At 37.0% G+C, this 27548-nt stretch overlaps 1 protein-coding gene across 2 annotated transcripts in view; it reads right to left on the minus strand.

Annotated features, from left to right (window-relative positions):
- CFAP299 (cilia and flagella associated protein 299) overlaps nucleotides 1-27548 on the minus strand; it is a gene marked incomplete at both ends in the record, with an annotated part of 643668 nt that overhangs the window by 606654 nt on the left and 9466 nt on the right. For both annotated transcript variants that reach the window (XM_080697001.1, XM_080697002.1), the window contains one exon: nucleotides 18880-19010. In XM_080697001.1, the coding sequence (XP_080553127.1) occupies nucleotides 18880-19010 (131 nt within the window). The remainder of the gene's footprint in view (nucleotides 1-18879; nucleotides 19011-27548) is intronic.

Consider the following 27548-nt stretch of genomic DNA (forward strand, 5'->3'; position numbering starts at 1 on the left):
TTCGAAGCCTGCCAAGGGTTTAGGCCAGTGCTGGGGCCAGCGAGGCTGGGATCAGACCCTGCCATGAGACAGGGCTGGTGCTGGGGCCTCTGAGGTCGGGATCAGAGCCAGCTGATCCGTTAGGCCAGTGCCGGAGCCAGCGAGGCTGGGATCGGAGCCTGCTGTGAGGCAAGGCCAGTGCTGGGGCCTTTGAGGCCTGGATAGGAGACTGACAAAGGGTTAGACCGGTGCTGGGGCCAGTGAGGCCAGGATCAGAGCCTGCCTTGAGGTATGGCCGGTGCTGGGGCCTCCAAGGCTGGGATTGGGGCCTGCCGAGGGGTAAGGTCAGTGCTGGGGCCAACCAGGCCGGGTTCAGAGCCTGCTGTGAGGCAAGGCCGCTACTGAGGCATCCGAGGCAGGAATCGGCACCAGCCGAGGGGTTAGGTTGGTGCCGGGGCCAGCAAGGTCAGGATCAGAGCCTGTCGTGAGGCAAGACTGGTGCTGGGACCTTCAAGACTGGGATCAGACTCTGCCAAGGGGTAAAGCCGGTGCCAGGGCCAGCGAGGCCAGGATTGGAAACTGCCGTGAGGCAAGGATGGAGCTGGGACTTGCAAGACCAGGATAGGAGCCTGCCGAGCAGTTAGGCTGGTGCCAGGGTCAGTGAGGCCGGGATTGGAGCCTGTTGTGAGGCTAGGCCAGTGCTGGGGCCTCTGAGGCCGGGAGCAGAGCCAGCCAAGGGGTCAGTTCTGTGCGGGTGCCAGCAAGGCCAGGATCAGGGCCTCCCATGAGGCAAAGCCGGTGCTGGAGCCAGCAAGGTCGGGATCAGAGTCCCCTGGGTGGCCAGGCAACTACTGGGGCCGTCAAGAGTGGGATCGGAACTTGCAATGCGGCATGCACATAGAAATAGCATAGAAAATAAAATTCAGATGCTTCCCCTAATGAGCAAGAACTAGGAGGAAAGGGGTAACAGGAGGAAGTCAAGTAGTAGAAAAGGCCCTATTGAGAAGCAATTAAGGTGACCAATCAGAGGGGAGGGGATGGAGGAGGATGGAATCTCTTTAAAACTCATGAGGTGTGTAAACAAATATATCAAAGATAATTACCAATTAAGCATTGGATCGATGGAAGGGGAGGGAATGGGATGGGAATTGGATGAGGGCATATTGGATGATATATGCTTGTATATCCTCTCAAGTCTTGTATTCCAAAGTGATGTATGATTACAAAAAATATAATAAATATATATATAATAAATTAAAAAATAAAACTTCCAATCACACACACACACACACACAAAAAAAAAAAAAACATAGATAATGAGACCTCAGAGAGAGAAAATCAAACCCAGCTATTATCTAGTGACTGGCTGATTGGATAAAATGACAGTCCAGGAAGACATCTGAACTAGGATCAGAATGACAGGAAGCAACCAGCAACACAATAATGGCCAGGCAGAAGAGCTCTCCAAGCAGAAAGAATAGCCAGGGCAAAGAATCTACATCAGGAGCAAGTTTCATGCCCACAAAGGAATAAGATCAGAACTATTAGTGAGTATTGGGGAGAAAATGAGGGAAAGGATTCAATGTAGCAACAAAATAATTTAAATCCTATTTAGAATAGCCTTGGAATCAACAAATTATTTCCTATACTCCAGCATCTTTGCTTGAAGATCATTAACTTGTTGAGAAGAGTAAGAATCTCCATTGAAAGGAAATGTTTTGTAGCACCTATGTAAACAAATTTTATTTATTTATTGCTGTGGCCTTTTCTAAAACTATTCAGAATTAAAATATTTTCAAATTACAGAAAAAAAATTAAATAGTAGTCCCAATTTGTTCTTACACTGGGAAAGTTTGTTATCGCTGTCCAAATCCAGGTGCAAAAACATTTTTGCCAATGTTACAAATTCATTACTTAGAGAGAAAAGCTACCCAAACACACCTGCACCTTTTCAAAACTGATTTAATATTGTGTTAAAGTAAACACACTAAGGACATGAATGTTTAGTCATCAAAACTCCATTGCCCAATCCGCCATTTAGAGTGAATTAAACAGGCTACTTGGATTCTGATGGAGATCAACTGCGGTGTCCTAACACCCTCTGCAAGCCTACCCTCATCAGGAAGTACTCCATGTTTACAACTTCACCTTAATATCGGTTTGGTCTTCTGACTTAAATAATTGATGACAAATGGAATGATTTCTAAAAGAGAGACTACATTCTGAAAATACACCATTTACATCTTATTTTATTATACAAGGCAGAAGAATGTAGTTATTAAGAATCTAGGCTTTGACGCCATACTGCTTGAGCTTCCATCTTACTTCTGCCTCTTAAAAGTTGTGTACTAAGTTTTCTCACCTGTGAAATGTAGATAAAAAGTACCTTAATCCACCAGTATGGTTGTGAACATTAAACATGTTAAAACATGTGCAGTGCTCTCTAGTTTCTGGCACACATCAACAAATGATAGCTATAATATTATGATTTATTGCCATTACATCATATACAAAATACACTCATATAAGTCTACTGTTTGATTTTTCACACCCATGAAATTTTTATGTCTAATTGCATATATATCAACCTATGCACATACAGAAAAAGACAATATAAGAACTAAGTAAAGTAGAAACTGAAAAAAGCCGTAACATTTGCAAGTTAGTAAAAAAAAATCCCAACAAATATAGAAACTAAATTTTAACTTAAAAACTCTGGCATTTCTGTAATGTTAATTACTTTCAAGGATGTACCTTATATTCCTCAAGCCTCATGAACAAAAAATAAAAAGAAATCATATGTTACAGTAAGATATAGAATGGCCCCTTGAAGAGCTCATACATTTGTGTTTGGAGCTGATGTAACTGAGTCATGATGGTTGTCATCCCAGCATTGTATAAATGCATTGTAATAAATTTATCTGGGTGGTGGCCTAGGCCAGTAGGGTATGGCTGGAGAGGGTGTGGCCTTGGAGATTATACATGATTGTACATGATTCTTCCTCCCTTCCCTCTCTCTCTTGTTCTGATCTCCATGAGGTAAGGAGCATAGCCCATGTCCTCTCCCTGTCTCTGCTTCCTGCCACCATGCCCAAAGATTCATGGCCCTTGGCCTCACACAGACTAAACAATAGAAAATAAATCTTCTTTCCTCTATATTACATGGTCAATCTTTTAGATTATAGCTGTAAAAATGCTGACCAGAATATCATACTAAACAAATCATACATAATCATCTTAATTAGACTAATTCTACTAGCATATTTAAATAAACTAGAAACAACTCACCGCATTTTCACCATCCTTAGAAGTAATACAGATGCTAGTACAATTCATTATCTAAAACTTTGGTACTCAATAACTGAATGTTATAAAATGTATATTACATATATTCTATTTTCTCAGGGGATATTTTAAAAAATCTGAGGCAGACAGGGTTGTGTAATGGTATAGTACACTGAGCTGACTCATGAAAAACTGGAAGAAATCCTATTGACCACCTCTTGATGATGCTCCTCCATATATTCACTGAGTATTGGAAATTAGCATCTCTAACTTCAAATGGTGCAAAGGCCTATTGTACTGGGGGTTTGCCACCCTTCTTTTAGACCAAATATGTGCCTTCATTTTAAAGAACGTTCCTGCTACATAAAAATAAAAATAAAAATAAACTACGATAATAAAATCAACTAAGCAAATACATTTAGAATATGGACAACTTTGAGAGCAGTAGGTTGTGGGAGATATCTTTGTTCTATTTATTTACTTTTCCTTAGTAGTGGCTCCAAACATATAGGAAGAGAGAAGGAATGATAGAGGTAAAAAAGAAATTGTGTGTGTGTGTGTGTGTGTGTGTGTGTGTGTGTGTGTAGACTCTAGACTCTAAATGTTTTCTGGGCTCAATTGTATTTCATTTTCTGTGTTACTTTATGATGAATAAAGCAACCAGGAGTTAAATGAATCATTAGGTTATGGACAATATGAATTACTACAATGGTAAATGATTGATTCAATTACTTGATTAAAAATGCACATTTTGATGAGCTTGAATTTAGTTTAAAAACCATCCAAACTGGTAAAAATAGCAAGAAGCTACTTTACTCAGAATAAGTGGATAGAGAAAATGTGATGTGTGTGTGCATGCACACATATGCACACACCTGGAGGCTGTTATGCTGAATGAAATAAGCCAATAACAGAAAGACAAATACTACATGATCTTATTTGTATGTGAAATATAAAAAAGTGAAACTCATAGAAGTAGAAAGAAGAATGGTGGTTGTCAGTGCCCTGAGGATGAGGGAAATGGAGAAATCTGCTCAAAGGAGACAAAGTCTCCGATATGCAGAATGAATAATTTCTGGAGGTCTGATGTACAGCATGACTATAATCAATAACACTATTGTCAATTTGAAATCTGCTAAAGTAATCATCATAAATGTTTTGACCACAGGGGCAAAAAGGTAAGTATTAAATAGCGTGATTGTAGAGATCATTATGTGTTTGCATTCCAAGGTATCACTCTGTACACTGTTAAGTATGCACAACTTTTGTTCATCAATTATAGCTCAATAAAGCTAGAAAAATGTTTATAGTAACCAGTCTTTATATAGAAAAAATACTATGGATTCTAGACCCGCTTTGCCTAGATTTATATACCAGCTCTACTATATACTAGCTGAAGGGCTTGAGACACATTTCTATACATCTCTGTACCTAGATTTCATCATATATATGATACATTTAAATTTGTAAATATGTACTTATTTAGAAGGTTTATGGTACTGAATATGAGAATGGTGGAATGTGGTCAATAAATATGCTAATTTTTATTATTATTAAGCAATGGAGACACTAAGTTAAAAAAAAAAGCTTCTATAAACCAGCTAGCCAATATAGTATCAAGACATGAGTTACCAAGTCAGTGGGTATTATTTTCTTGATGTCTGAAGCAAGCTTTTGTTCTCAAATACACACTTTCTACTAAAGTTTTATCAGTCTACTTTTTCCTGGTGCCATGATACAGCTAAAACCAAAACATATTCTATTTATCTTTTATCCTCAGATACTATTCAGTTTCTGCTTTGGACTTATGCTGAAGCACAGGTCTCTTGCAGGTATAGAAACAGCTGAGTAATCTTGGTTTTCAGTTCTCTAGATGTGGAATCAGAACTATGATAATGGACGGTGCTCTACTAAATCCCTAAACCCTTTAAATGAGACTTATGAAAGACTAATTTAACCCTAGAGACAGGGTATGGTAGAGGTGGAAGTGATTTGAATATGAAACCCTGAACAGCATTGTTTGTTATTTTGATACTAGGAAAGAACAATTAACAGAAAATATTTGGTAAAAGAAATCCAAAGATAATTCAGATAAATTATCTAACTAAATCTAATAATGAATAGTAGAGAATAAACAGAACCAAGTTGAGCTTAACTCAGGAATGAAAGAGAGATTTAGTATTAGAAATAACGTTAAGCCAGGAGTGATGGCGTACGCTTGTAATCCCTGCTCTTGGGAGGCTGAGACAAGAGGATCGCACAGGTTCAAAGCCAGCCTCAGCTACTTAGTGAGGCTCTCAGCAACTTAGTGAGACCCTGTTTCCAAATAAAATATAAAAAATAAATACCTTTAATGGCTTTTAAAATTTAACAAAAGATAAAAATGAAAGCATAGGGCCACCTCTCTCAGTAAATTACATATAAATATGGAACCATCCATCTTAAACATAAACACACTATTTCAACATGTAAATTATAGATAGTATCCTTTAAGATCAGAAACAGTACAACAAAGTCCACTGGCAACACGTTTGTCCACATACTGCAGGTGCCTTATAAGAAAAATTACAAATAGAAAATTAAGGCAAAATGACTAGAAGACAGCAAATAGAAGCATCATTGTTTTTAAGTGGCATGACTTCCTACTTTTAAACCCTACTCCCAATGAAATCCACTGATAAATTGTAATAATACATGGAGTAAAATTTACATTTCTGCAAAAACTTAGTCACAATTTTTTTACAAAGCATACATTTAGATAAATACATGAAAGAAAGTAAAAGAACTAATTTAAATATTTTAGAGTAGGTATGTGTGAACAAAGAGAAATGGAACTAAAAATGGGAAATAAAAATGGTTACCAAGATTAGAGGGCAAAAGGGAATTGGGAAATTTGGTCAAAGGTACAAAGGTTCAGTTAGGAAGATAAGTTCTGGATTTATTACATAGCATAGTGAATTTAGGTAATAATAACATATTATATACAGAAAAATTGCTAAAAAAAAGTAAATGTTTTCATCACAAACATGAAAAAGAGTGGATTGATGGATATGCTAGTTGACTTAATTTAATCATCTGCTGTGTGTGTATCAAAATATTACATCATACATCATAAATATACAATTTATCTTTTGTTGATTTAAGTAAGTAAATAAGAAAATGAAAGACACAGAAAGAAAGCATTTTTTAAATTAAATATGTTTAAGGGGGACCCTTACCGGTGCTGAGGAAAGTCTCATGGAGTGAAAGACATATTGACTCCACTCCATGTTCCTGTGGTTCTTAAATTTAAAAAAGAGTGAGATGGTGATTGATATTTACTTTGCTTTCTGAAACAAAGCCTTCAAAGCTCTTGGCTCATCTGCTAAATTTTCTGAACAATTTCCTTTCTTCCCCCATTCATATCTCCTAATTCATGTGTAAAACTTTTTATGCAGAATGATCATATATAGGTGTTTTACTCTCTCAACTCTTAAAATAGCTACTATAGTCAGCACATGTCTTTTAGGTTTATCCCAGTACCTAGGAGGTCACAGTAATTAGAAATGCACAAAAAGTGAGTTCTGCAGCACCATAGCATAATTTGGCATAGTATAATTTGGCATAAAATATCACTAATTCAATGCCAGAATATTTTTTAAAGTAAAGCTTGGTTTTATGATATTAGCCTTACGCCAAAACATGTATGGCTATAAGTAACAATCATATATTTTGTATTTGAAGAAACTAAAGAAAGGATTTTGAATGTTTTCAAAATAAAAAATGATAAATATTTGAGGAGATAGTTTAATCTGATTTAAACATTTTGCAATATATAGATTATGGAAACTTCACATGGTACCGCATAACATATAATTTTATTTTTATGTGTCAGTTAAAATAAATTTAATCTTTAAAATAATAAAACCTATTCCCAGTTTTGCTAAGGAATCTTCACACTGATCTCCATAGTGGCTGAACTAATTTGTACTCCCACCAACAATGTAAAAGTTCCTCTTTCCCCACATCCTTGACACATTTGTTATTTGACTTCTTTATACTTGCCACTCTGATTGGGGTTAGATGAAATCTCAGCATAGTTTTGATTCACATCTCTCTGATGGCTAATGATGTTGAACATTTTTTCATTATATATTGGCCATTTGTATCTCTTCTTTTATGAAGTGTCTGTTCGATCAGTTACCCATTTCTTAATTGGGTTATTTGTTTTGCTAGTGTAGAGTCTTTTGAGCTCTTTGTATATCAGAGTGGTGGCTGGTAAAGATCTCCCATTCTATAGGCTTTCTCTTTAGATTCTTAATGGTTTCCTTTGATGAGCAGAAACTTTTTAGTTTGATGCCATCCCACTTGTTAATTCTTGTTTTAATATCCTGCGCTTTGGAGGTCTTGTTGAGGAAGTTACCATCTGTGCCTATATGTTGTAGTGTTGAACCTAGGCCCCCTCCTAATAGCTTCATAGTCTCTGGTCTGATTTCCAGGTCTTTGATTTATCTTGAGTTGATTCCTGTGCACAGTGAGAGGTAAGGTTTTAGTTCCATCTTTCTACAAAAGGATAGCCAGTGGGAATAGATTCACCATAATGATCTGGCTATACCACTCCTGGGTATTTTTCCAATGGGATTGAAATTAGAGAACTACAGTAACATATGCATACTCATGATTATAGCAGCAAAATTCGCAATAACAAAAATAATTGCAAAATTATGGGAAATACACACAATAAAGTTCTACTCGACAATAAAGAACAAAATCATGTCATTCCTAAGAAGATGGAACGATCTGAAGAACATCATGTTAAGGGAGATTAGCCAAGCACAGAAAGAGAAGTGGCATATGTTTTCTCTAATATGCTCAAACTAGGGAGCATTGGGGATACCAGAGAGACTCCAGATAATGGAGAGAAAACCTCAACAAAGGGAAACCTCAGAAGGGAGGGCAGGGCTGCCCCCACTCAGGAGCCCTTGCTCAGAGCTGCTTCTCTGGTGCTACCCTGTAAGTCTGATCCCCGAGGACCTCCAGCTGCTGAGGCTGGAGGATACACCTGGCCCCGAGTACCCCGCAACCCCTGCTGGGGATATAATGGAGCTCTGAGCCATAGTGGCCAGCCCCCCCCCACCTCCTTCCCCATTAGAGACCACCAACCCCCAGAAGGGATGCGGGCCGTCTATGTTCCTCCAGACCAGGTGTATAGGCACCAGGACCTTCCCCAGCAGAGGGCACCAGCCCAGTGGAACCCAGGGATGGGAAGGGCAGCCATGGAAGGGAGCCCCCCCTCCAAGTGAATAAAGATGGCTGAGCAATTGAAAAAAAAAAAAAAGAAGAAAGACAGGGGAGGAAGAAGGCTGAGGTTAATCAATGAAAAAGCTACATCTGAATATGTGTATACATGTGAATATAACAGTATTAACCTGGACACTCAGTATTGGGAGGGAGGGAAAAGGGGAAGGAGAGGACCAAGTACTGTGTGAATATATGTCGTTGTCAACATGATCCACACTATGATGTGAAACTATAGTGCACCAATAAAATAAAATTAAATAATAAAAATATATTTATAAAACCTAAAATATAAAAAATATTTGAGTAATATGGAAATTATTAAATAGTTTTACTTCTCAGCATAGTTCTCTCCAGGAAAATAAGAATAGATGTCTCAATCTCTAACAAGAATCCTTTATATTCTAAAAGTTTAAGAATTTTCATTTAGCGAAGCACAGTGGCACATGCCAATAATCCCAGTACGTAGATTCAAGGCCAACCTCAACAACTTAGGGGAGACCCTCAACAACTTAGTGAGGCCCTGTTTTTTTGTGTGTGTGGTACTGGGGTTACTGGAAGCCCTTCTACCTCTGGGCTATATTCCCAGACCTATTTGAGACCCTGTTTTAAAATAAAAATAAAATAGGGCTGGAGTGTATCTCAAACATAAAATGCCCTTGAATTTATGCCAGTACCAAAAGAAATTAAAGAATTCTGATACCCTAGTTAGTAGAAAGTAAAATATATCAAGTAGTAGAATAGATTTTTTTTTTGTTTGATGTATTTGTGTATGTTAGTGGAAGGAGGGAGAAATTGTAGGAAATATATAAGCGAAGTTGTGAAAAAGAAAACAATCATAGGAGGAAGAATAGGGTCCAAGTAATAATACACTTTGAGTAAAAATCAGCCAAGCAGATTCAAGGTTATTGAGTCTCAACCTACAATATTATAAAAATCTAATCAGTGTCTTCTATGATATTATATTGAATGTCCCATCTGAACCTAATCAAAGGGACATCTAAAACAGTACCATAACATTATCAATTCTTAGGAATGTTTTCTTGCATTCCAATGAGGGAAAGAAAAAAAGAAAAAAATGAAACAATTTGGATGAACAAATACAAGCAGTAAAATCTCTGAGAGCTAATATTAATATTAGATAATTGCTCAACACCATTGCTTAATAAATAGTAGTAAAAGATAAATTTGGTAAACTTAGGTAATTTGATAGGGCCATGAAGTCATTATTTTTTTTAAAACAATAAGACTTTATTTAAAGCTATTGTGATAGATGCTAAAGGGGGTAAGTTTCACTCTGGCACAGTGGGTTCCCATTATGTGGCTCTGTTGAAGGAAAATTAATCTTGGGTCTTACAATCAGAAATGTCTGCTTCTCCTGCCTATTGGTCATATTGTTCCATGTAGACACTATGAATTATGGAATGGAAATATTTTCCTTTTTGAGTATTTTAAAATCAGGCACACATTTTGCATACTAACCTCACTCTCATCTTCATTACATTTTTTCAGCTTCCCTTTTTATCCACATCTCAAAATCTTATTGGCATAAACTATACTATTTCCATTATAAACCATCTCTGATTCTTTTGTAGAAATGCATATTGTAGATGATAGTTGCTAAATAAAGGGAAGAAGATGGATGGAGGCAGGACAGCAAGAAAACATTTTGAATACTATTTCCCAAAAGTGGAAACTGACAAGAAATCAAGATGTCAAGATGTAGCAACCAGGTCAGACATTACAATAAACCAAGCAAATCTACAGAAAGAATGAAGAATTAAAATATGTATGAATATAAGAACAAATATCAACAAGAGATTCAAGAGTCAACTGCTAATTACCAGTAAGAATTGTTTACCAGGCAGATTTTGAAGACATCCTAAAATATATAATTCACAGGATTTAAAAAATGGTATTTCCAGGATAAAAATCAGCATTTTTTTATGAAAGGCAGAATTCAACAAAAGAACAATAATAAAAAGATTTTTATTGGTTTGACAAAATAACAATAAAAAGAAGACAGGATCTTAAAGTCCAGAAGAGCAGGCAAGCTTGCAAATATGTTCCAGGTTAATTAAAAACATAGAAGTGGGTGAGATATCAAAGTAGCAGAAGAATATAAAAGAGGTGCAAAAACCAAACATCTGTCCTCTGGGAGAGATCCATGTTAGTAAGAAGAAGCAGACAACAAAGGCAAAAGTAGACAAAGACAGCAGACATCAGCAAGTCTGGAAGACAAATGAGAAGTTATAATGTAATAAAAATTAAAGGACAGGGACATTAAGAAATGGATAATACCTCTTTGTTGTTAAAGGGAGTAGCAGAGGTCAAGCAAGTGGGTAAAGAAAGTGGGGTGAATTTGAGAAGAGAGCCTCAAATTTGCCTGCAAAAAGATTAGAGATATTTTTAATTGAATAAACAAAAGTTAGGTCAAGAATCAAATTAAGAACAAAAAATAAAATTCTGAAGAAATAGTTATAACTTTTTAGAATATAAAAATTTTATTTGCTCTTTATTAGCAAAACTATCATCAATATTGAATTTTATCTACATAATTTTTCTACATAATTTTAAGCACAAAACAGTTAACACCTATAACTACATATGATAAGAGTGACAATGTGACAATTATAAAATAGAGAATTTTTCTAGGCAATGGATAGATTTACTCTCTTGAGTTAGAATTAAATACATATATAAGCATATTCATATAAGTACTTGACAAAGAAATGATGCAAAACCATTTTTCTAGATAATTGATGGATGGATGGATGGATGGATGGAAAAACAGATGGACAGATTTTTTTTTCCTTGAAAATATCTATATCAGCCAGGTGTGGTGGGACATGCCTATAATCCTAGGATGTGAGAGGCTGAGACAGGTGGATCACAGGTTCAATATCAGCTTCTGCAGCTTAGTAAGACCCTATTTCAAATTAAAAAATAAAACAGGGCTCGTGGAGTAGCTCAGAGGTAAAAATGCCCCTGGGTTTAATCCCCAGTACTAAAATAAGGGGGAGAAAGAGAGAGGAAAAAGAGGAGAGAGAGAAAAGGAGAGAGAGAGAGAGAGAAAGGGAGGGAAGGAAGGAAGAAAGGAAGGAAGGAAGGAAGGAAGGAAGGACGGACGGACATAAGGAGGAGAAACCATAGATGAGCAAATAAGGAGGCCTAACTGGGGGTGATGGAAAGGGAAAGAGAGAAATTCCCTAATGTCCATGATGTACATTCATAAACATATCAAAATCAATCACAAAGCCATACATGAGAAGGAGGGAGGGGGGAGGGAACGAAGTGGGAATTGGGTGAGGGCTAAATGAGTGATGTGTGCATGTATGCCTCTACCATCTTGTACTCCATTCAGATGTATGACTATAATGCACCAGTAAAAAACACAAAAGGTAGAACCACACAGTGATTGTAAGCAAAAAAATAGAAGATGTATACTCCCAAATAAAAAATAAAAATGATAATTCACCCAAAGAAATTGAAAATTACAGGTTTTATAAATGCTGAGAAGTTGAGGGGATGACAAGATAGCACAAAATGTGAGAAGAATAATTGGAACTATGGTTAAGGATCTTACATTTATGAAGAGGCTTAATGTTATTTGATAGTATATTGCTGCATATAAGTTAAAGATGAAAATTTACAAACTTATGGGCAACCACTAATTATTTTAAAGGATAACAAATACAACAACCTTAAAAAGGTATGAATTATATTATAAGTCAGTGGGAGAAAATGTCATTGACTCTTTTTTAATCTTAATTTAAAAGAAGGAAAGAGGAAAAAGACACAAAGATCAGGTTGGAAAAATAGAACTAGCTAACAATATGGTAAATTTAAATCCAACCATATCTGTAATTATAAAAATATAGATAGATGTCCCAAACAAATTAAATAATGGCAATGACAGGCATACTGAATTTTTAAGAAGCAAGATTCAAATATATACTGTCCATACAATATTCACGTTAAGTATCTAAATATTGGTAAGTTAAAAGTAAAATGATGGGGAAATATCATATGAATACTCTTTAAAAGAAAATTGAGCTGGGCGTGGTGGCGCACGCTTGTAATCCTTGCACTTAGGAGGCAAAGACAGGAGGATCACGCTGGTTCGAAGTCAGCCTCGCTGGCCTAAGAGAACCTTTTTCCAAATAAAAATATAAAAATAGGTCAGGGAGTGTAGCCCGGAGATAGAAGGGTTTCCAGTACCACCAGTACCACCAAAAGAAGAAAGAAAGAAAGAAAGAAAGAAAGAAAGAAAGAAAGAAAGAAAGAAAGAAAGAAAGGAAGGAAGGAAGGAAGGAAGGAAGGAAGGAAGGAAGAAAATTGAGTGGTTATACAAATATAAGAAAAAGTAAATTTCAATAAAAGAAGCTTTGCCAGGAATAAAGATTATATTAAGTAATGATAAAGGAATTAATTTTATTTCAAAAAGAAATAAAATTATGAAGTATATGCATCTAATATAAAGTATATAAATAAAAAAACAAAGAGAAACAAACAAACCCATAATTATAGTAGGAGAGTGCAACTTTCATCATTCAGTAATCTCCAGACTAAGCAGACAGTAAGGACACAGAAGGTCCAGATGCCACCAGTGGGCAGCTCAGACAGCAAATGGAGACCTGGCCATGAATGTCTAATTTAGACTGTGTGCTTGGCCTTTGACACCACCCCCATATGGATCCTGGACAATGGCTGTATACCAGCTCGGGCTCCTCCAGGTGCAGTCTCAAAGCAGCTGCAGTGCTACTTGGTAGAACAAATCAATGTGGCTTTGGGCAGATGCTATGTAGCTCTTCACTTGGTGACCAAGTTCATTCCTATCTCAGTTAGAAAATGAAGCCACAATTCATTTGGATTCACATGGAACAGACAATAATATTCATTAGCAGTTGGTCACAAAATCTTCTGTTTTCTGTACAAATTATATCAGAAAGTACAGGTCATTTGGGAGACTGAGACAGGAGGATCACAAGTTAAAGACCAGCCCCAGCAGCTTAGCGAGACCCAGCAACTTAGCAAGACCCTGTTTCAAAAGAAAAAAAAATCAAGGGGTTGGGGTACAGCTCACAGGCAAAATGTCCTGAGGAAGCAAAAAAGGAAAAAAGGGAGGAAGGAAGGAAGGAAGGAAGGAAGGAAGGAAGGAAGGAAGGAAGAAGTTAACAAATGATAAATTGATTAGATGGAATTAATATAAAGTCTATGGACTAGTTCAGCTTATACATTTAATAGGCTCCCCTAAGAATAAAGGGCATAGGAATCTTACCCTAGTGATCCTCTTGAATAAGCACAAAAGGATCAGAAATTCTTGTATATTCAGCATCTGAGATGTCTATAAGGTGATTCCTTAAAGAAATTCCCAAAAAGGTTCATTACAAAGTTTTCTGAAAAGATGTTAATAGCCAACCAATGCAATTAGGGCTCCACAGGACAACCATGTATTCTTACCATGTATGTTTCAGATGTTGCACTTTAGTAAAATAAGGTAATTCATCCCAGAACCAGTTTTAAGAGGGGTGAATTCATTTTCTAATGGGATAAGCTGGCTGAAAGTGAGGAGGTTAATAATCTCACAAGCCCATCCAGGAAAGCATTCAGCCTGAGGGAGGACTCAGTGAAATCTCCAAACTAGACTCCAGGAACCCAAAATTCAGTCTATGCCACAAACAAATTCCATCTCTTCGCCACCATGGACATTGGCTGAACTTCTTCCTACCAAACAAAATTTTCTGGACCTATGCTGGAAGCTACCTCAGCCAGCCGCTGAGAGAGAGAATCCTCTGTCCTGACCAAAGGGCATCAAGTACATTACTACTATCTCTCTCTCCAAGATCAAAAGCTTCTGTCTTGTGACTACTATCACCAGATGGCAAGCATCCCACTGGAGAAGAAATAAGAGACACTTAAATGAAAGTAAAATAGAGGTGACTTCAAAGCAAAGGCTGAAAGATCAGGGAGAAGGCAAGACTTGCTCCAGCTGTCTCCCCACCCCTCCCCAACCCACACTACCAACCACCACCACCACCCAGGAAATGTAGATGCAAGTGGTTTCTACTTGGTGAAACGTGTATAGGTGGTAAGCGTCATGGTTAAAGAATAGATCCAAATTAAGGTAAAGAGGTAGAGCAAATGGTATAAAGAAGGAGCAGCTATCAAAGAACTGAACTACAGTGGTTATGTTCATCAAAACATCCCTCTCAGCCATCATGCTTCAAAAAGAGCTTTCCACCAGGTGTGATGGCTCCTACTTGTAATCCCAGCATTTGGGAGGCGGAGAAAGGAAGATCGCACAGGTTTGAAGGCAGCCTCAGCTACTTAGTGAGGCCCTTTGCAACTCAGTGAGACCCTGTTTCAAAATAAAGAATAAAAAAGAGGGCTTGGGATATAGTAGAATGTCCCTGAATTCCACCCCCAGTGCCGCAAATAAATAAATATAATAAAAAGAGGTCTTCTGCCAGGCACCGTAGAGTACACTAAAATCCCAGTCCTTGGGATGCTGATACAGGAGGATCACAGGTTCGAGGTCAGCTTCAACAACTTAGTAAGACCCTGGTTCAAAATTTTTTAAATAAATAAAATAGAGTTGGGGTATCTACCATTAAAGGCAGAGTGTCCCTGAGTTCAACCCCACTATAGGAAGGAAGGAAGGAAGGAAGGAAGGAAGGAAGGAAGGAAGGAAGGAAAAATTGATTGAACATTTTATATAAATGAATTCTACAATATGTAGTCTTTTGCATCTAGCTCATTTTGCTTAGCCTAATGTTTTCAAAGCCCATCCATATAGTAGCATGCAACAGTGATTTAATGAATAATTTTATTCAGTATTATGACTGAATAATATTCCATGACACTCATCCAGCCTTTTTGTCCATCCAGCAGTTGATGGGTATTTGAGTTGTTTATATTTTTTTGGTTACTACAAATAATGCTGCTTTGCACATTCGGGTTTGAATACTTGTGTGGACCTATGTTTTCAATTTCCTTGGGTACATTCTTAGGCATAGAATTACTGGGTCATATGGTAGCTATTTGTTACTTTTTGAATAACTGCCAAACTCTTTTCCATTCCCAACAACAATGTAATTTTTTCACTTATCTAGCTCTCAAACTTCTTGAAGGCAGGAACAAAGTCCTGGGTTCTATTGCAGCCACAGAATGTAGCTTGCATAGTACTCAATGGAGTATGGTTGTCTAGAAATATTCGTAAATGATTAAATAAAAGTGCAAAAATTCTTTATTTTCTTTCTGTCTTCTTCTGGGGCCTTCCCCCATTACATATGTCCTCTCAATATCTTAATTTTTCATCTCTCCACTCTCTACTAGGAAGCTGCTCTAAGTAACACACTCCTGGGCACCAGCACTTTTTGAAGTTACCGTTCTGTGGTTACCAGACCAGAGGATTGTGATCTACTTGGAGTTTCTCGTCTGCACATTAAAGAAGTTAACTATAAGATAATCTCATAGTAGAATCAAGTGTTTATGAAATGGTTTCAGTTCGCAAGCAATCAGATGTGTGTGTGTGTGTGTGTGTGTGTGTGTGTGTGTGTGTAATTGTACTGAGGATTGAGTCCAAGAACATTCTGCTTACAAACTACATCTCAGTCTGTTTTTTTTTAAACAAGTTCCCACTGAGTTTATTGGGGTTTCACTAGGTTGCAGAGGGTGGCCTCAAACCCTTAATCCTCCTGCCTCAGCCTCCAAAGTACTGGAATATCAGGTGAGCACCTGAATCCTCAAACCCTCAATCCTCCTGCCTCAGCCTCCAAAGTACTGGAATATCAGGTAAGCACCACTACAATCCAGTTCGAGCAGAGAGTTTCAAAGTAATCTTCCAAGAAATGTAAGCAGCAGACATGTTTGTCTCTAGGGCCCCCTCTGCTGGCCTTGCTGTCAACACTACCAGGGACCTGGGAAGGAAGAGGAGGGGAGTGACTCCCATATGGGGCAAGACCCACATATGGGACCCATCCCATTACAAAGGCAACCAGAGAAGCTCTGCAGATGAAAGGGCCTTCATCCTAGAAGCTCTGGGTGGGGATTAGCCTCCCATGACTGGCACTTAAGTAGCCTGATGACTTCCAGCTCTGGCCAGTTAAAGAGACCATCTCTTAGAGGAAATACCCACTTTGATCCATAAACACAAAATGGACATGTGACAAGGGTGGAACTTATAATTTAAATATGACCAACTCCTCTTGTTATAAAACCCATTATCTCTTATAAAATCATATATGAATTCATATAAATTCCTTATAAAATCTTACAAAAGTCTTTCTACTTCTGTTCCGAGCTGGTAAACATGCATTGATTCTCACAGAAATATAAGACTCCATCCAAATTTTGGATGACACATACCATTGTGCACATATAACTCACATAATTTCAGTTTGTTATAATAAAAATCAGAGTAACTGCTCAATAGATAATTAAAGCCTTATATAAAATCCCTGTGATAAATAAAACGCTCCTCCATAGATGTCAATTCCATAATCCCAAGAACATGTGAACATGTCGTATCACAAGCCAAAAAGGATGCTGTCGATGTAATGAAAGTTTTGGACCTTAAAACAGGAAGATGACCCTGGACTAGCCTGATGGACTCGGCGTCATCACTTGAACCCTTAAAGATGCTGCCAGGGGGAAGGTAGAGATATCTGAAGGAAGCCAGGGTCTTGATCCACGTTGCTGGAGTGGGGAGGAGATGGAGAGTGTGAATAGGAAGGTGGGTGGCCGCTGAGAGCAAAGAACACTCCCCTAATAACAACTGGTAAGGAAATGAGGACCTCAGTCCTGCAACCACCAGGAACTGAACTTGGTCAACAGTCTGAATGGGTGTGGAAGCAGATTCGGCCTCAGAACCTCCAGAGGAGAATTCTATCTGGCCAGTAGCAGAATTTCAGTCTTGTGATACACTGAACAGAGAGCCCAGCTAAACCACATTGTATGTACAGAAGTATAAGTAAATAAATCTGTGCTGTTTTAAGCCACTAACTTTGTGGTAATTACTATGGAGGCAAGAGAAAACTAATACATTCCCAAATGTCAATATGTTAAGTTTCAATTTCCTACAGTTCAGTAACATAATAATCACTAGAAGGGACACTTAAAAATTTGCATTCCCTGAAACAATTCATATCCCACTAACAAATAAACATTTTTTTTTCTTTTGCGATACTGGGGATGGAACTCAGGGGCATTCTACCTCTAAGCTACACCTCTAGCCCTAGTTTTTATTCTTTATCTTGAAACAGGGTCTCACTGTAATGAGAAACAGGGTCTCATTTAGTGAGGCAAAGAGCATCACTAAGTAGCTGAGGCTGTCTAAGAACCATGATCCTCCAGTCTTGGCCTCCCAAATGCTAGGATTACAAGCATATACCACCATGCCCAGCTCCAAATATTATTTATGATGAGGAAATGAGGAATTTTCATCATAATTATGGATTAATTATGGATATGTTTAAAGCTGTTATCTAAGAACAATATATTGATATCTTATTAATTATCTTTTCTAACATTCATAACTTAATGATTCACACTTAAAATTTAAAAGATGATTACTTTGAGCCAGGCGTGGTGATGCACACTTGTAATCTCAGCATTTGGGAGGCTGAGACCGGAGGATCAGGGTTCGCAGACAACCTCAGCTACTTAGTGAGGCCCTTCGCAACTCAGTGTGACCCTGTTTCAAAATAAAGAATAAAAAAGTGAGCAGGGAGTGTAGCTCAGAGGCCAAATGCCTCTGGGTTCCATCCCCAGACCTGAAAAAAAAAAAAGATGATTACTTTGTCAAGACTTTTTAAGTTTTCTTACCAGTTATCTTTAGGAATACATTTCTTTCATTGTATATTGGATGTGTTTAATTAATTAGAGTTAGAATTTACATAGTCTGATATTAATCAAATTAACAAAGGACAATAATTGTTAATACAATGTTTAGAAAATGGGAGAACATAAATGATACTTAAGTTTATAGGCCTCAAAAGTTCATAGAATTCCAAGGCAAAAGTCACTCATATTTCTGGTATATAAATGCATAAAACTAGTAATACTGAGTAACATTTTAACAGGATCTTATTGGTATGATGAACATATTATTTTCATATTTATATTGCTTAAGTTAGAAGCTCCAAATTGCATGTGGCATTATTTCAAGCATATTACAGCCCCTCAAGTTCCTGATCTGCAGACAACACATGCTTCAGGATAACCCAAGTTTACTTGCTTTGGTCAACATTTCTAAATTACAACAAAGCCCCAGAAATGGATTTTTCCAGAGACTCTAGATATAACAAAATCTACATTTGGCACATGGACACTTACTTTTTCTGAGTTCTTTCAGCCAGCCTTGCAATCTCTATAGCTGCTTTCCTTGCTTCAAAATCTTCCCTTTTAATTATATCTCCAGTCCCTCGGTAGCCTAGCTCCACCAACTGGCGGGCCAGGCTTTCATCCTAAGGAGAAAATGAATTGGTAGATGTGTGGGTGAATGAGATATGTTCTCCAACATATACCTAGCAATTCTTTAAATGACAACTTAAATGATTTATTTTACTTTTTAATTTTTATTTTAATTTTTAATTTTTTAAAAATTTTATTGGTGCATTGTATTCATATATATATATATATATATATATATATATATATATTTTTTTTTTTTTTTTGGTGGTACTGGGTTTCTTGGAAACCCTTCTACTTCCGGGCTACACTCCCAGACCTATTTTATATTTTTATTTGGAAACAGGGTCTCTTAAGCCAGCAAGGCTGGCTTCAAACCTGCGCGATCCTCCTGTCTCCACCTCCCAAGCACGGGGATTACAAGCGTGTGTCACCACGCCTGGCCTGTAGTCATACATCTTAATGGGGTACAAGATGGTGGAGACATACATGCACACATCACTCAATTTGCCCTTACTCAATTCCCACCCATTTCCTCTCCCTCCCTCCTTCTAATGTTTGGCTTAGTAATTTACATTTATTTGTTTGTTAAAGAACATCATGCGCATTAGAGGATTTCCCTCTTCCCACCTCCCATCCCCTCAGTTAGGTCACCTCATTTGCTCATCTATAGTATCTCCTTCTTCATCTAGAGTTTCTCCTATGACCCATTTTCTCCCTAGCTTTCGCATATTAGAGAGAGCATCCAATTTCTTATTTTTTGTGACTGACTAATCTCACTTAGCATAATGTCCTCAAGGTCCCTCCATTTCCCTGTAAATGACATAATTGTGTTTTTCTTTATGACTGAGTTAAAATTCCATTTTGTACATATCCCACAGTTTTGTAATCCATTCATGTGTTGATGGACATCTTGGCTGGTTCCATAGTTTGGCAATGGTGAATTGTGCAGCTATGAACACAGATATGCATGCATTAGTTCGATAGTTTGGTTTCCATTCTTTTGGGTAGATACCCAGGACTGGTATTGCTGGATCATAGAGTAAATTCATTCCCATTCTTCTGAGGATCGCCCATACAGTTTTCCAAAGTGGTTGCACTAATTTGCAGTCCCACTAAAAATGTATTAGCATTCTCTCTTCTTCATATCCTTGTTAGCATTTGTTGTTTGTGGTTTGAATGATTGCCATTCTAGTTGGAGCTAGGTGAAATCTCAGGGTAATAGTTTTGATTTGCATTTCTCTGATTGCTAATGACATTGAACATTTTTTCATGCATTTATTGGCCATTTTAATTTCTTCCTTTGTGAAGTGTCTATTTAATTCACTTGCCCATTTTTTGGTTGGGCTGTTTTCTTAATGCTGAATTTCTTGAGTTCTCTATACAGTCTAGATATTAGTCTTCTATTGTGGAGTAATTGGCAAAAATCTTCTCCCATTCTGTTGGCTCTCAATTGAGGTTCTTGATGGTTTCCTTTGTTGTACAGTTTCATGCAATCCCATGGATTGATTCACCTTATAGTTTCTTGTGCCTTTAGGGTCTTGTTGAGAATGTTTTTACTTGTGCCTATGTGTTGCAGTGTTGGGCCTATGTTTTCTTCAAGGAGCTTCAAGGTCTCTGGTCTAATTTCCAAGTCTTTGATCCATCTTGAATTGGCTCTTGTTCAGGGTGAGAAAGTGAAATTTATTTCCATTTTTCTGGATATGGTTAACCAGTTTTGCCAACACCATTTGTTGAACAGGATATCTTTTTTCCAGTACATATTTTTTGCCATTTTGTCAAAAATAAATTGGCTGTAAGTGTGCGGATTTGTTTCTGAGTCTTCTATTCTGCTCTATTGGTCTATGCATCTGTTTTCATGCCAGTATCTGGCTGTTTTTATTACTATGGCTTTGTAATATAGTTTAAAGTCAGGTATTGTGATTCTTCCTGCACAGTTTTTGTTGCTGAGAACTACTTTGGCTATTCTGGCTTTTTTTGTTATTCCAAATGAATTTAAGGATTGATTTTTCTATGTCTGTGAGTAAAAACCTTGGTAATTTAATGGATATTATGTTGAATCTGTAAATCACTTTTAGAAATATGGCCATTTTATTTTATTTATTCTGCCTATCCATGAACATGGAAGATCTTTCCATCTTCTAAGGTCTTCTTTGATTTTTTTTCAATGTTTTATAATATTCTTTGTATATGACTTTTACCTCCTTGGTTAAGTTTATTTCTAAGTATTTTAATTTTTTGTGGGAGATCCTGAGTGGAAGTGTTTTCTGGATTTCTTTTTCAGTGGATTTATAGTTAGTATACAGAATAGCTTCCAACTTTTTAAGATTGACTTTGTATCCAGACACTTTGCTGAATTTGTTGATCAGTTCTATAACCCTTTTGGTTGAGTTTGTTGTGTCTTCTTTTAAAATAAGGCAGAAGCTATTAGATAGGAAAAACTAGCTTTCCAACAATAGACTTATTCACATCTGTTTGGTATTCCCTTTACTGTAGATAGAAGATTTTAAAAGAAGAAATAACATCAACCACTAAAATTTCTCTAAGGGGTTTGAGGACAAAAGTCTGTGTGTTTTTAATCAATTTATGAGAATAGCAGTAGACAATTAATAGAATATCTTTAAAACAATAAAACTAGAAACAATAGTGCTCACAGAAGAAAGGCTTTGAAAATCAATTGCACAAAAAGAATCAGGCTGCTTTCAGTAAGTTCAATGTTTCAGACTAACTTCCTTGAAGTCAATTAACTGATGACACAAAATATTATAACTTCAAACACAACTAAAGTGGAGCAGATGAATTTCCTACTTAACTAGAAAGATATTGTCTCCATAGAGAAATGTTAGTGCCAATGAAAACAGAAAAGTAGACACCCAAGAAGATAACCACAAAAAGCTTCAAATAAAAACAAACATAGTATCGTAGACCTTCTATATTTCATTCATTTTAAATATTGTTTTCTGCATTTTTGTCACTTGCATGGCATACACAAAAATATTTGTTTTCCCATAACTTGAAGATTTATCATTATTTATCATCATTATTATTATTATTATTATTATTATTATTATTATTATTATTATTTTGCAGTAATGGGGATGGAACCCAGGGGCATTCTACCTCCAAGCTATACCCCAGCCCTATTTTTTAGTCTTTTTTTTTTTTTTTTTTTGAAACAGAATCTCACTGAATTGCGAATGGTCTCACTAAGTAGCTGAGGCTATTTGGGAACTGCGATTTTCCGGTCTCTACTTCCCAAATGCTGAGATTACAAGCGTGTGCCACCATGCCTGGCTAATAGGTATTGTTTACATATTGAGTTACTAATTTAAAGTATCATATTAACTATTTACATATTAGTAGTCATCATCTTAATTAAAATATAAAAGTAATTTAAATAATCAAAACAGCAAATTTTTTTATTATAGACCTTTAACTAGTATATATATAAAACTGTAAAATATATAAATGTCTAATAATTAAATAAGATCATTTAAGATGTTTGGTTAACAATTTATTCAATATAGCAGCTATTTTAAAGTGACTTATTCAGACAAAACCAACTAAATTATAGGCACAGAAACCGATTACCTTTCCTTTGCTAAGCAGTAAAACAAACACGAAGCTCTATGTTTGAAAACACAAAATCAGAGGTCTTCAGAGGCCCATGACTGCTGGCCTTGTTTCCGAGGCTCTCAGCCTAATAGACTTCGCTACTACAACAAGCTTTCGCCTCAAACACAAAACTGAGCAAAGGCTTCCACCTAGTGGAATTAATCTTGAATAGAAAAAGCTGTGCGGATTTGAGGTTTGCTTTCAAACGTGAGATTTTGAGTACGAATTTTTCATAAACATATTGTGAAAAGGTGTTTATAGAAAGGACTCGTCCCAGCAAAACTGGGACTCTTCTAAATGAATCTAACTGCCATGCAATCAACACGGAATTTCATATGACAAAGAACATTAAGTTGGTCCTGTATTTATTTTGTACACTGAGTGAATTTTGCATTCCCACCTGCCTTACTTGGATTACACAAAATTATTTGGATAGTCCAGCAATCAGCAATACTAACTGCAACAATTTCACAAAAGTCTACTGAGAAAACAAGTAGAAAATCAACCCTGGTGGCTTTATCTACTGTTATCATGTTCTAACTGGCCAATCACTTGTCATCTTTTCAGTATGAAAAAATACTTCTTCCATAAAAAAGCAAAATTACTAACCCAAAGGAAGGACAGTGGCCAAGATTATCTCAGAAATCAGATTCTTTAGGGGGAAATTTGGCTTACAATTGCATCTTAATATGCAAATTTTTACACAACTTTTTTTTCCCAACCACCAAAATAATGTCTTTAAGGAGTACAAAGAAAGTCTCATCTAATGCCAATAACTCCCTTTTGCCAGTATCCAGAATTTTCTGCCAACTATAAAGTAAATATACTTGAAACATAAAATAAAGTCAGAAGGGCCATTTGAAAGTTTGCTTAACAATATTGTATATACCTTCTACATTTTCTTTTCTCTTTTCTCTTTTTTTTTTTTTTTGGTGGTACTGGGGGTGGAACCCAGGGGCTTTTCTACCTCCAGGCTATACTCCCAGACCCATTTTATACTTTATTTGGAAACAGGGTCTCACTAAGTTGCTAAGAGCCTCACTAAGTAGCTGAGACTGGCTTCAAACCTGTGCAATCCTCTTGTCTCAGCCTCCCAAGTGCTGGGGTTACAAGTGTGTGCCACCATGCCCAGCTTACTTTCTGCATTTTCTGCCCTAGGATTCAGAAACATGAAAGCTATGAAAATCATAGAGCTAATGGCTGGCCACCCAACTCACAACTAAATGGGTGCTACTATTTTCATTACATCTTTCCCTCTTCACAAAAGTGATATGTGGTTATTAGAGGAAACTCTGAGATACAGAACAAACATATCACCCAATGTAATATATCATCCTTGAAGTCACTGCTCAGCTATAATTACTGACATCTTGGGGTACAGTCTTTCACTCCTTCTTGACATATGTATTGGGTATGCTAGAGTTCTTTAAACAAAATAGAATCATGGTCTGCAAAATCTCTTGTGTCCTACTTCTTTGATGCTTGATAATATGTCTTGGAATGTTTTCCACTAAGATATATATAAAAATATTTAGTGATTACACATTCTATGATAGTTCACTACTCTGCCTTTATCTCCCAGCCTTCCTCAGACTGAAAATGATTAAATATTCTTTTTATTTGCATTGCTTTAATTACTAGTCAGGTGCACCATCTGTTCACACAGATGTTATTGGTCATATATAGTTCTTCTTTCTGAACTGTCAGTTTTGAAATGTTAAATGAACCTTTTGGGCATTTATAACTAATTTCTAACAACTTTGGGTATATCTTAGATAAATTAAATACATGTCTTCAAAAGATATGCTAATATTTTTCTAGGTCATTGTTTTCCCATAACCATATTTAGTTTCATTTTTATACCTATTCAAAGCATTTAGAACATATTGTAGTGTCATACTTCTATTTATTCCAAGTTTTTAAATTCCAAAATAAAGTGCTGTAACAGAAATTATTGAATATTATTTCCTCCTTTAGGTGTGTGTGTGCGTGCGTGCGTGCGTGTGTGTGCGCGCGCGTGTGTGTGTGCGTGTGTGTGTGTGTGTGTGTGTGTGTGTGTGTGTGTGTTCTTGATCCTCAGATACAGAAAGGTCTATTTCATGATTTCTATCATTCTCCATCAATTGGTCTCTCTGCTCAATCAACTCACAGATGTGGATACTGCTCTCTTCCTGTCCAGGGAAAAAGCTCCACCACAACTCCACCCTCACAGACGTCAAGCCTCATCTGCATTGAGCTACCTGGTGCCCAGCAGTATTGTGACTTACGTTAGGGAGTTCAGAGTTAAGAGTGGTGGGAAACAAGACATATTCAAGTACCATCTTCTACTGATTTTTGCAATGTGAATAATTTGTAATACCAGATTTTCTAATAATAAAACAGTATGGCTTTTTGGAATAGTTCTGCTGGCAGAAGATTCTCCAGGAAACAGATTTTGGGATGTAGGGGTATGTGCAGAAAGTTTATTGGAGAGTCACTCAGAAATGACACCTCAAGGAGGATTGGGCAGTGAGATAAATTACAAGGCCTCCACCACTCTGGAGTCGGGCTGGCCCTACACTGTTCTAACTAAGGTGCCCAGACCAGACCTCATAACCTCATAATGAAGGATGATTAGGTAAAACTGCCACAAGAATAAGTACAACTTTGAAAAGTTGAATGTTTTGGGTGTCTGCAATCAGTTCAGTTACAAGTTTGTCAATTTAATTAATATCCAATATAGAAAGTTTTTATGAAATTTATTTCCCTATTATTTTTCTGCTTTTCTATGTCATTAATTTCTGCTGTAATCTATGCTATTTTGCTCCATTTACTTACTTTATGTAATTTTCCCTTATTTTCTAGTTTCTTAAAGTAGATGCTAAGATCATTAATTTTTTTAGGGCTTTCTTCCTTTCCAATATAAACTTTTCAGTCTATTTGGTCCTCCCTATAGATTATTTCAGTATATCCAAAAATAAGTGACATACTTTAGTTTCATTTTATTTAACTCAATTTCTCATAATTTCTTCTTTAACTATGAGTTATTTATAAGTAGGGATTTAATATCCAAATATTTGAAAAGTTCTTGGTTTATTTCTATAATTCTAGTTTTAATTGTTATAATAAGAATAGATGCTTATGATTTCAATATTTAAATGTATTTATAGTTGTTTTATGACCCAGTATTTACTATCTCTCCATGAATGTTCTATATGAATTTGAAAAGAATACATATTTCTATTGTTGTATATGTTATTCTATAAATGTAAATTAGATCAAGTTTATTGCTAGTGTTCTTTTACCCTCTTATATCCTTGAAGATTTTTCTACCTTCCATATTGATTAATCACTGAAAAAAATACATTAACATCCCTAGTTAAAACTGAGAATTTGTCTATTTCTTCTTTTAAAAAATAGACAGGAGACTTCCGGGAAGATGTTGACCGAGAGAAGCAGTGTTTATGAGTCCTGCTGACACTCGATTTCCATTGCCTCAAAAACAGCACTTTACATGGCCAGAAAATACTATCAGTAGAGGAATAAAAACTGTAAATACAAGGAACAGAGAAAAAGAAGACTAGAAGAACAACCAGAGAGCAGAAAAGAAACCTTGCCTGCCTTGAGGTGGCAGCAGGCACCTCACCAGCGCCATCTTGCCTCACAGCACCAGACTCCAGAGATGAAAAGGAAAATAAGGTACTGAATTGAGCAGATACAGATCAGTCTGTTATAATTAATCAGTTCTTCCTGTGAAATGACTGGCTAAAACTTCCAGCAGCTGAGCTCACCATGCCCACCAGAGATCCAGACCAGCACGCACCAAAATCGTAAGCGAAACTGCGGTCCCCACAGATCTCCCAGCGCTGTGCCCTCAGGAACTCACATAGCTTTGATAAACTCCCTGAGTCTGAGATCTTGCGGTTCAACTCAGTGAAGGAGTAGTGGTGGCAGAGATTACCACACCCTCCAGAGACCTAGAGTGGTGCTCAATAACACCTTAAGTGAAGTTGCAGTTCCCCGCAGGAAAATGCCCAGCCTGGTGCCCCCAGGGTCTCGAGCATCCGCAATTAACTCCCTGGGTCTGAAACTTAGCGATACAACCCAGTGAAGAAGTAGTGCTGGCTGAGATTACCACAGCCTCCAGAGACCCAGAGTGCTGCTTAATAACACCATAAGTGAAGTCTCAGTGACCCGGAGAAGAACCCAGAGAAGGTGGGAGTGAGATCTGCTGTTGAACATATAAGAAGCTCAGATAGACTCAGGCTCTGATTAGTGAAAAGTGTTGGGGGAGACCTATATTTAACACTAAAACCAATGAGTAGGATGTCTGGGAACACCACAGACCTCCCAATCATGGTGAACAGAGAGAAGTCAGACTAACCCAGCCCTAGATGTGAAAAACAAAGACTCCTACATTGAGTTTGGTTTCAGAGGCATATGCCACCAACAGAGGCAGGGAGAGACTGAGACTCCAAATCTGTGGAAAACATGGAGGGTGACCTTCACTCAATACTAAATCCAGCCCATGGATACCATCTGCACAAACTGAGAAAGACTCAGAGAACCGGACTCACAGCAGGAAAGGTGCCGGTGGCACTCGGTATCTACACAGAGAGATACTGCAGAGGATCTATCTGATGAATAGGCATTTATGTGTAGAGCTACATTAATTTGTTATTGGGGTTCTTTTGGGTTTTTTGTTCTTTTTGTTTGTTTGTTTATTCGTGACAGTGTGTCCCTGGCTGTTTTATGTTTAAGTTTTTGTTTTTTAGCCCTATTCCCAAACCCTCTCTTAAGCTTCTTCCATTATACATACCTACTCTCTTCTCTCTATCCCTTTTCTATCTAATTTCTTCTTTTTATCTTTCCCTTGTCTTGTATTAAATCCATGTCATATCACTATACCAGAAACTCTACATTGGTTACTAGAATACTACTACAATTTTACTATCTCTAATCTTTAGTATATACTACCTTACCAAACTCATACTCTCATT

This window comes from Muscardinus avellanarius (assembly GCF_963383645.1).
Source record: "Muscardinus avellanarius genome assembly, chromosome: 6".
Lineage (NCBI taxonomy): Eukaryota > Metazoa > Chordata > Mammalia > Rodentia > Gliridae > Muscardinus > Muscardinus avellanarius.